Source organism: Embiotoca jacksoni, unplaced genomic scaffold, assembly GCF_022577435.1.
Source record: "Embiotoca jacksoni isolate LCO1_2020_lvr unplaced genomic scaffold, fEmbJac1.0.p SCAF_93, whole genome shotgun sequence".
In the NCBI taxonomy this organism is placed as follows: Eukaryota; Metazoa; Chordata; class Actinopteri; family Embiotocidae; genus Embiotoca; species Embiotoca jacksoni.
In genome coordinates this window covers 690,168-701,221 of record NW_027185451.1, presented here as the reverse complement: position 1 = coordinate 701,221, position 11,054 = coordinate 690,168, and the positions used below count along the sequence as shown (strand labels likewise).

Here is an 11,054-nt window from a genome sequence, read left to right as displayed (position 1 = left end):
ACCGGAGGAGGTGCGGCGGCAGGGTGGGACTCTGAGATTAGGGGGAGGACGGACTGCTGCATCAATAAACAGGCAAGGATGCTGACTCGTCCCCCCCCCGATCCCCTTCTGGCACCTATTACAGATGTCAGTTCTCTCAAAAAGAAACTGCGGTGCGGTCTGTTCAGTCCGAATGAAAACTGATGCAAACTAAGTGCAACACCACAACACAAGTGGCTTCAAGTTGAGGAATACTGACGTCTGACAGCCGAGACAGACGGCAGAGGTAAAAAAAAAAAAAAAAAAGTGATGTAGTCTCGGGTCTGAATGGTGAAGTCCAATAAGTGCCTTAACGTGCTGTACCACTGATGGCCACTAGGGGGTGGATTAAAAAAAAAAAAAAAAAAAAAAAACGTCTGGCTCGATTTTAATCCCGTTCAAGACAATAATTTATTTTTTCCCACAAGTCATTATGGCTAAATTTACTCCTTATGATCAGTGTTCCAGTTGTTTGTTGAAAAAAAAAAAAATTAAAAATCATAAGTAGATTTCCTCGGCGGTCCATTCGTGGCTTTTCACTGCGTATCCATGATGACGACCGTTGAGGGAGATAAGTGTGCGAGGAGGAAGCCATTTGAGACACAAGCTGCATTTCGAATTGCTTAATTTTTCTTTTGACTTTGAGTACAAACTGCAGCTACCCCTTACAAAGTGTGTACTGTCGCATGGTAGTATGTATACGATACTATTTCAACGTACAAAATACCAACGGATGCAGTCGGACATCCTGGTACTTTTGAGCATACTACATGTCGCATACTATGTATTGGGACGTATTAAATCTTTTTCCTGGCATACTAACTAGTGTGGTAGTATGGACACTGGAAAACCACAGGTGGTGTCCTTGGGTCCACCCACTTGTCCAAATATGGTCACTTCTGGCTCCATTAAAAAAAAAAAAAAAAAAAACACAGCGGAGGCCCAAAATGTCCGACCGGAGGACTTGAAAACGGCAGTTCACAAACCGATAGGTGGGTTTTGGGGACTTATAACAAATGATTTGACAGAGAAGCATAACGTTCGGTGATCGATTTCAATACAAAAGACGTGAGTGAAATCCACTCGTGAACAATCGGCGAATAACAATCAAAGTTTCAACATTTCCAACCTGATTGAACCGATCAAAAAGATTAAAAAAAAACAACAACAACCAAGAAAACTGTTCCACGGTGGTTCAAGATCAGAGGAAAGAAAAAAAAAAAAGAAAAAACCTCGCAGTGATGGCCTCCTTTTTCCAAAGCAACTGGAGCTTTTGAACAATGGCTGGTTGGCTGCCAAAGAGCCGAGCGAGTTGGGGAAAAAACAACGCCACCACCGACTGGCACGCAAGAGTAGCTGCTGGTAGTTTCTGACCCGGTTAATAATAGAAGCAGGAAAGCATTCGGATCCCAAAACTCTCGCACGAGCAGCAGCAGATGCTCCGGGTTCGGCGGCGGGTTAACGTCGCTCCTCGCCGTACATTCGCACACGTGGTTATTACGAAGCTCAACCGGTCTGGACGGTTCGTGGCGCATTTAGGAAATACTGTGAAAGCGCATCATTAAAAACATGTTTTTATCCCAAAGTAGCAAAATCCCGTGTTTATCTGGATATTGCGGGCCGGTGTTGGTGCTGATTTGCGTCATTTAGCACCCGGCGTTAAGAAGAACTTAATCGATGGTGCCAAGTAGGTCGTCGTTAAAGCCAACCTGTATCAAAACAGCATTAGCCGTTTTATTTTTAGCACTTTTTTATCCACGTGGCTACGAGTCCTGAACACATGAACTGCACAATTAAATGTCAGTGAGGGGTAAAATAAAAATGTGCAAAATCAGCAGATCAGTCTGGTGTTGAAAACAGTGATTTGACACCGGGTCAGTTTTAGAAAAAGTAACTGAAAAAGCATTGGAGGTTTTTTTTTCTTTTCTTTTCTTTTTTTTATGCACTTCCTCTCAACTCTCCTTGGTTATGTTTCACTTGGAGGGTTGGCTCTGAAAGATTAAACAGATTAAATCTATTATCGCTACGATTTTGAAGTTCGTTCAAGGAGCATTACAACGGGAGGATCCCACCGGCTGCTGATGAGTCACTCATTCACACGCGGCAGCACAGTGCCCTCATCTGGACGATCGAGGGACTACAGTATTTATTGGTGTATCTATAAGTACATTTTCTGTTATTTTATGGCATATTTATAGTAAACAAAAGAGTAAATTTTCTGTTATTTATTGGTGTATCTATAAGGACTTTTTCTGTTATTTAATGGTGTATCTATAAGGACATTTTCTGTTATTTATTGGTGTATCTATAAGGACATTTTCTGTTATTTATTGGTGTATCTATAAGGACATTTTCTGTTATTTAATATTGTATCTATAAGGACATTTTCTGTTATTTATTGGTGTATCTATAAGGACATTTTTCTGTTATTTAATATTGTATCTATAAGGACTTTTTCTGTTATTTAATAGTGTATCTGTCGTGTATTTGAAGCGATATTGTTTCAGTCGTGTTGGGGCTCAAACCTTTCTGTACTTTTTTCAGCTTTAAGTGTGTCTGGTTTCTCCGGTAAACAGCATAAAGGGGAAATATGCGTGTCTGCTATTTAGAAAAAAACTCTTGACATGTGTATTTCCTTTTCATCATCAGTCCTCTTTCCTTCTGCTTTTTGGTTTTTATCCTCTTGGCACGCAGGTTTCCACAGAGAAACACGTGTTTTTAAATGGATTTTAACTTGGTGAATTGAAGCTGATTAAGACTGACAATGGTGGTGGTTGTAGAACTCCTTTTGGCATATTTCTGTCAGCTGACTAGATTTTCCAGGAGCTGCATGACAAACGCTGCATCCAGAACTTTTGTTTGTTTCTGTATACGTGGGAAGAAGTTTCTAAACGCTGCGAGGCCGCGAGGGTATTTCAGTCTGGAGACTTCTCCTAATTTAAAACCGAGATGCTGCTTGTTTGTTTTACAGTTTTACATTTATATTAATTTACTAAAGAGATTAGAATTTACATCTGATATAATATCTGTTATTTTAATTATTCTTCCAGGAGGACTTTGCTGCCGCTGCTAATAAAAAATAAAAGTCTTTGAATATTTCAACTCGTTTGTGATGACGGGTCTCATTGTCTTCAGGATTGCAGTGACTCAGTGAGTCACTGTAGTGTCACTCCCCTGTGGCTGCATGACTGCACATCATCCCTCGGTCATTGGTTCGATCCATGACGAAGTGTTTTGTTAACTTTCCATTATGTCTACAGTAACACAATGTGTTGTTGTTTTACTTGTATATATATTTATTACAGCGTCACAGCGGTCAAAATGAGTACCATTATTTGATATACTTATTTGGTTTATAATATGTTTACTTGTACGCCTGTACAATAACTCACCTCTGGCAAAAATCCATCACATAACAATAACACTGTTGTCTGTGTTTCTTAGTTGTTTTGTATACACTATATACAGATATATACTGTACTGTATATACTGTGCATTTTATATTTTATATTTATATTTTTTACTTCTATTTTATTGCTTTTCTATTGTTCTATTATTATCTTATTGCTTCTGTAGCGGAAAAAAAAAATTCCCCTCGGGGATTAATAAAGTAACTACCTAACCTAACCTAAAAATTATACGTGCAAAAAAAAATGTATCTTTAAAATTGTGCAGTGTTTGGGCTCAAGTCTGTTTTATGATATTCCATAAATAAACTTGTACTTTCTTTATTCTCTCTATCTTTTAAAGCAACTATCTATGTTTTTTCTTTATATCCCAACCTCTTAATAACTTTTTGTTGTTGTTGTTGTTGTTTCCTTCTTTAGCTATATAAATAAATTGTGAAGTCATCCGTGTTCCCGCAGAGTGCACGGAGAGAGAGAGAGAGAGAGAGAGAGAGAGAGCAGCTCCGCCGGAGACCAACGTCTCCCGCAGCCACTGACCGTGCAGCCTCCGACCGCAGACCGACCAATCAGGAGGCGGAGGAGGCGTTCCCGGCTCCGATCCTTCACTCGGCGTGCGCGAGCCACAACAAAACAGCGACGACAAAACAAAGCGGACGGGCGGACGGAGTCCGGATAAAACAGGAACACAGGTACGACCTTTTTTGTTTTTGTTTTTTTTCTGTGAGGAGAACGGACACCCGGTGTTTGAGGCGTTGTTGGATGTTTAACGGCTTCGATGACGCGTTTTGTTGGCGGCCCGCGTGCGGGGTTTCCGCGCGGCGCTACGCAGCCGTTTGCTGCTGCTGCTTTTCGTGCGCGAGCTGGAATAATTCAACGTTAAATAACGTCGCGTCGACGCGGAATCGTGTTTTTTTTATTTATTTTTTCGTGTGTGTGTGTGTGTGGTTGAAATAAAGATGTTGAAATGGTGATTTAAAAAAAAAAAAACACGGCTGTCTGTAAGGAGACGTTATGGGCTCTTTTCCTGCGGGGCCGGGTACGTTGTGTTCCCGGCTCGGCTGCAGCATGGCGGCCCTGCTCCCTCTCCCTCTCTCTGTGTTATTTTCTGAGTGAGTTAAAGAAAAAGTACCATCAATGCTGGAAATAACTTTTTAGATCTATTACTTTAAATAAAACAGCATAAAAAAAAAAAGTACAAATAATAAAAGTAAAGGTACTTTTTGGATTAAAACTGTTGCTGCATTAAAAAAACATACGTCAGCAGTTGTTGAATAAAGGTCAAAGTGGAGCTACTCCTTTACACGGTATACTTCTGGGTTAGTTTAATCTACAAACCACAAAAAGCCTCTTTAAAAGGCTAAAGAGGCTGTTTTGTATGAAACATCTTAATATGGAAACTGTGACTGCTAAATACACCCGTGGCTTTAAAAGTGGAAAAGTCGATTATCCTCTCCCCCCCCCCTCCTTCAATACTGCAAATAATTAAGACTTCTGCCTCAAAAAATATTATGGATTAATAATGAACACAAGTGCCATGATGAGGCACGTTTTTTTTGTTTTTAACGAGCACTAAAAGTCTTTAAACTGTCATAAATCACTTCATAAAGAATACACGACACAGAAACCTTAAAAAAAAGACTAATTATATTGATTATGACGCAGCAGTTTGTTGATTTTTAAATGAAAATAACGATTTGAATAGACTACCTAATATTATCGTCTCTGGACGGGTGAATACAGAAGTTTCCCGTAACAGCAGCTTATAATTAAGACAATCTCTTAATCGATCAGAGCTGTAATTATGCTTAATTGACTGCAGGCATTGGAGAACAGTGCAGCATAATATTAAGTGTAATCCTACCGGACAACGGTCAAGTGACAAAACTATTACATGACTTTAAGCTTAGTTTATTTTTGGACAGCTTTGAAAATAAGAGGAGAAAAAAGGAGCTCAAAGTCTCGTCTCGAACCGAATTACTTTACAAAAGATGTTTCATCAGCAGGTAAACGTTTCCTGGAACGTGTCCAGGTCTAATTTGAACATTCGAAACGCCTTTTGAAGCGCTCCCCCCCGACTTTTTGTATTTATTTATTTTGTCTTTACCTTTTTCCTGCCGTGTCGCAGACAGCTGCAGCGATGGGCAAGTCCCAGTCACACTTGGTCAAGCACAAAAGCGAGAGTCAGGACACCCTGGCGACGGACGGCCAGACGGAGGAGGACGGGAAGAACGGAGACGTGTCTCAGTTCCCCTACGTGGAGTTCACCGGGCGGGACAGCGTGACGTGCCCGACCTGCCAGGGGACCGGCAGAATCCCACGCGGTAAAATTTTTTTTTTTTTAATTAATTAAATAAAAAAATTTTTAAAAACTCCCAACAGATATCGGAAACAAAAAAAAACCACAAAACTTTTGCGCTCTATAATAAGAAATATTCATGATTAAATGAGCACGTTTAGGAAAAAAAATATTCTCCATGACAAAAAACCTTCACTCGTCTGCTTCGATTTATGTATTTTGTTTTTATTATATTTGATTGACAGCGTTGACGAAAACAAACGACAACGCGCAGCTGTCGACACAATCGGACGCTCGTCTCTGACTAAGCGGCGTCGCCTTTTTTTTTTTATTTATTTTTTTGCTCTTTAAATGCATCCTCGCCTACGTTCGACCGACGAGGACCGAAAAACACCAGAAATCTCCTCGACGGGAAAAAAAACCCCAAACTGCTCAAAGCGCTGCGTTCACGTCGGGATGAAGAACGCCGACTCATCGATACAGCAAAAAAAAAAAAAAACCGCAGTTATGATTTCTATATATTTATGCATGCAAAAGCCCACACGGGTTTACAAGAGCCCTAAAAATGTATATCCATCCGATCCGGGAAGTCCTGGCAAAAGTCAAGTTAATAAGTAAAAGTACGAAGAGTTTTTACACAAAAATACATTCGCATCCTCAGACTTGACGTCATCTATTTTTTTTTTTTGCAGAGATACAGCAAATATGCTGTTTAGTAATAAGAGGAAAATGCATCCAGTCGGCCGTAACGGTCATAACAACACGCCACGATTTGAAGATCTCTACAGCAGAATATTTAATATTTCAATGTTGTTGTTGGGTTGTTGTTTTTTTTAAGCCCTGAAGCATAAACACACAATCAGACCCACTCAGCACTTCCTTTTTTTTTTTTTCTCCTTGCGCTTCCCTCGGCCCAAACCAATCGGTTTTCCTGCAGCTGTTGCACCAAAGGTTACAAACCGGGGAGGTGGAAGTGGTAAAAGAAGACGAATGAATCGAGGCGTGGAGGTTTTAAGCGGAGCGGTTATTCGCGTTGCATCGTTTTCCAAATTAGAAACAATTCTCAGAAGGGGGAAAAAAAAAGTATTGATTTTTAAAAACCAAAGGCTGAGCAATTCAACAACGTAATCTGTATTTAATCCAACAGTAACGGGACGGATTGTTTTCTTTCCAACAGGCCAAGAGAACCAACTCGTGGCTCTGATCCCGTACAGCGACCAGCGGCTGAGGCCGAGCAGGACGTGAGTTTCCACCCTGAGCTCTTTTTTATTTTTTTGTTGTTGTTGTTTTTTGTTTTTTTCTACAGCATCGAAAGTCTTTGAACTCATCGGCTGCTTTCAGGGTCTCACTTCTCCTTTTTCTCTCCCTCCCTCCTCCCCCCCCCCCCCCCCCCCCCCTCCCCCGCCACCCTGCAGAAAGCTGTACGTCACGATATCGGTGGTTCTCTGCCTGCTGCTGTCCGGCCTGGCCGTGTTCTTCCTGTTCCCTCGCTCCATCGACGTCTCCTACGTGGGAGTGAAGTCGGCCTACGTCGCCTACGACCACGACAAACGCATCGTCTATCTCAACATCACGGTAAGGCTGCGACATCCTTATTCGGATTGTTGTTTTTTGTTGTTGTTGTTGTTTTTGGTTTTGTTTTTTAAATCGCCTGACCTCGCAGCTCTGGTCTCGAGCCAGAAAAGCCCCCCCCCCCCTTTCGCGCTTCGGTTCGTTCGTCCACCGCAGCGCAGCGCCCGACCCTCTCGGAAAACCCGCTGGACTAATTGAACAGTCGGAGCCTGAACCGATCGGGTGGAGTCTTGACGGTTCGGGTCGCGAATTACAAACTCTTCAGACGTTTACAAACCTGAAATACGTCGTACGTTTTCTTCGTAGACGACGCAAAGTGTCAGTTAACAAGTTAATGTTGGGTCTGTTTTTTTTTTTTTTTTTTTTTTAAATGAACCACAATCTTTCACACTTCCTCTTTTCCAGAACACTCTGAACATCACCAATAACAACTACTACGCCATATCGGTGACCAACATCACGGCACAAGTGCAGTTCTCCAAGACGGTGATCGGCAAGGCCAAGTTCAGCAACAGCACGGTGATCATACCGCTGGACGAACAGCAGGTAGGAAAGAAGAGCAACAACCACGCTCTGTTAAATGTTACGTAACAACAACCACACACACCAAATAAATCAGGATTACCCTTTTTTATATGACTCGCGCAGATTTACACAGCAGCTCATTGTTGCGCCCTAAAATCAATCTTAAAGCAAAGACGGGTCACGTGACATGTCAATTATGTTTCTTGCAAAATCCAGACTTAAAACAAAAAGGTACGATTAAAGCTTCTTTGTGGAGAAAAAAAAAAAAAAGTTCTTTACCGCCGGCCATCGACGGGGACTAAACATTCGGGTTTATTTTGAATAAACACGCCAACCACGTTAACGTCTTCCTATTTTGTGTTCACGACAGCTGGACTACATGGTTCCCACCACCATCGCCGACGAGATGAGTTACATGTTGTAAGTATCTGACTAAAAACAATCAAATAAACGGTTTTACTCGACTCGTCGGTATGTTTTATTGGAAACCTTTTTTTTTGTTTGTTTGTTTGTTTCCTTTCCAGTGACTACTGCACCCTGCCAACTATTAAAGTTCACAACATCGTGGTGATGATGCAGTAAGTACGAATCCTTTTTTCTGTTTTTTTCTGCACACACGTAATACTTTCGCAATAATTGTCCTTTTATTTATCAAGAGAGACTGTTTCTTCTTCTTTTTCATCCTCCACACTATCACATGGCTTCACCCACACACACACATTTAGACTCGGAGCAGGAACACAACAAGTTCAAAGACGTTTAAGCTCGCGTACATGAAATAAACTGATCTCGTACTTTTTTAGGCGTCGGGGTCATAAATTATCGTGAAAAACATTTAGCTGTTTTTGATATTTCAGACCTCCGGTGGTTCTTGAATTCAAGTCTTTTAGACTTTAGGTCCCAACAAAAAGTTCCCCCCTCAAAGAAGTACTATATAGTACAATATAGTACTACAGTATCATAATGTACTGAAAATCCAGTCTTATTTTCTCTCGTCATGAGGCACCGATTAAAGAAAACAACAACATATAAATATATATATATTTAGGTTTTTCCTTTGTGTGTGTTTTGTTCATAATCTTTATGTTGCATGAACTGGAATGAGTCTGCTTTTTTTTATTATTATTATTATTTCTACCGTCACTGTGACCCCGCCCACATTACCCGTCACCCCGCCCACATTACCCATCACCCCGCCCACATTACCCGTCACCCCGCCCACATTACCCGTCACCCCCGCCCACATTACCCGTCCCAAAGGGAGTCTAACTTCTCCCCACGAGCCGATCTTTACCTTCATTTTGACGACCTTTTGTTTTGTTTTCTTTCTTTCTTTCTTCTTCTCCCCCCCGTCCTCCGCCGTTCAGGGTGACGGTGACGACGACGTACTTCGGCCACGCGGAGCAGGTCTCCCAGGAGATGTACCAGTACGTGGACTGCGGCGGGAACACCACCTCCTTGCACGGCCACGTGCAGGTCTACCAGTAAAGGGAAGCCGCCGCCGCCGGACCCCGAAGGATCTCGAGAGAAGAGACTTGACGAAGAATCTACAGAAAAATATACTTTGCTCGGTGACGGGTGGAGATAACGTGTCATATTTCAGTCACGGTGGCTCATCCAGTTTTGTTTTTTTTAAATTCCCAAACCACTTTATTTCCTCCGACAGGTCGATGTTTAGAAAAAAAACATGGAGCAGTAAGAAAAAGAAACCTCGGCTGACAGGCTGGTTACTCGTTAACTCGGCTTTCAAAGCGAATCTTTACCTGCAACAGAATCTCGCGCGGGTTCTTCTTCTTCTTCTTTTTCCAACCTGTTGGCGAAAAACAAATGTAATAAATTAGTTATCGGGAATGAATTACTGGAAGCGATAGTTTTCTTAGGAATGCTGCACTTTAGCTTCGTCCTTTATCATCACGGGGTAAAAATAAAAATGTTTGAGCACGGCGGGGGAATCCTGCGTCTGCTAACGACCCCCTGCTACAAGATACCACTTTTCTTCTTTTTTTTTTTGAAGTCCCACTGTGTCGGGTTTATGGGCAGAAATGGTATATAATATTGGGGGTGTTCAGTTGGTTGCAGTTTGCAACCTCACCACTAGATGGCGCCAGAATCACTCCTCCTTTAAAAAAACACTGACAGTAAGTTGAGACACGGTATTAAAATAAAAAATTAAATAGAACCACTGAGCTGTAACTAACTACTTTCAACCTTCTTGTCATTCCAGCCTTTTTCCCCTCTTTTTTTAAAAATGTTCTTTCATTAAACTTACATTTCTCGATATCGTAGAGTGCAAATATAGACGACTTCTAATCTCCCGTCATTGGTTAGTTTTGTGTTGTTTTTTTTTTTAGTTTTTGTCCGTTAAAGCTTTAGTCAGGGTGAATATAAGCCGGGGTGACGTAACTACTGTGATGACTTTGACATGAACATATTGAATATTTTTTTTGCCATTTAGGATGAAAAGTAACTTTATAAAAGGGATAATATTTTATATTTCACAGAAAACATAGCAGTGTTACATACAGGCTTTAAATGCAAATGTAAAATGTCTACACCTTCTTTCTTTACCGGCTCAAAAAAAATACGCTATATAAAGAAATAATTTATGACCTGTAAGCAACCTTTGAATCTCTTTGAATGAGGTTGTCCTGTTTTTTGTTGTTTTTTGTGGGCTATTCTGTCATTTGCAGTGACGTGCTTTTGCTATTTTTAATCCGCTCTGCTTCCGTAACTTCTATCACGAGTCGGCTCCCTCTTTTTCCTGACTTTTTTTTTTTTAAATGATTACGTTTGTTTTTGTTGACAGCTTGTGCCCAGAATTGCTTAAACTGCTAAAACAAAAAAAATATGACCTCTTTGAACAAGAGAACAAAGTTCATTTGAGTGCGTTTTCCTACCATTTCTACACAGTTATCATAGGTCACGTTTAGAGATTTAACCCTTCGTTGATACCCGATGGCTGCGTAGATTGTGAATACTTTCCTGCTACTTTCTAACATCTACACGGTGGTTCTGTGTTTTTCATGCATGAGAATTAAAAAAATAAAATCATTGCTTCGTTTTCAAAAGTTTCTTTCCATTTCTTGCTTGTTGTAATATTCCCTGTCCGCCACCGGGTGGCGCCAGGCGTCCCCGGCTCCAGCTTAAAATTATGATCCGCTGCCCCCGAAGGTACCAAAACTGTCAAGTTATTATTTAAGGGCGTTATTAATTACAGTTTACCTGAAAGATTCTCT

General features: G+C 41.0%; 1 protein-coding gene across 1 annotated transcript; it reads left to right on the top strand.

Annotated features, from left to right (window-relative positions):
* Positions 1–4,004: 4,004 nt before the first annotated feature.
* tmem106ba (transmembrane protein 106Ba) lies at positions 4,005–10,886 on the top strand. Its single transcript, XM_069141899.1, has 8 exons — positions 4,005–4,114; positions 5,551–5,746; positions 6,899–6,962; positions 7,137–7,296; positions 7,699–7,839; positions 8,189–8,238; positions 8,343–8,396; positions 9,186–10,886. Exons 2-8 carry the CDS (start codon positions 5,563–5,565, stop codon positions 9,304–9,306), a joined length of 774 nt encoding a protein of 257 aa, XP_068998000.1. The 5' UTR covers positions 4,005–4,114; positions 5,551–5,562; the 3' UTR covers positions 9,307–10,886.
* Positions 10,887–11,054: the final 168 nt, after the last annotated feature.

Coding starts and splice junctions, on each gene's coding strand:
- tmem106ba (XM_069141899.1), top strand. CDS start 5,563: ATGGGCAAGTCCCAGTCACACTTGGTCAAGCACAAAAGCGAGAGTCAG. Junction 6,963..7,136: donor CGGCTGAGGCCGAGCAGGAC/GTGAGTTTCCAC, acceptor GCCACCCTGCAG/AAAGCTGTACGTCACGATAT. Junction 7,840..8,188: donor TACCGCTGGACGAACAGCAG/GTAGGAAAGAAG, acceptor TGTTCACGACAG/CTGGACTACATGGTTCCCAC.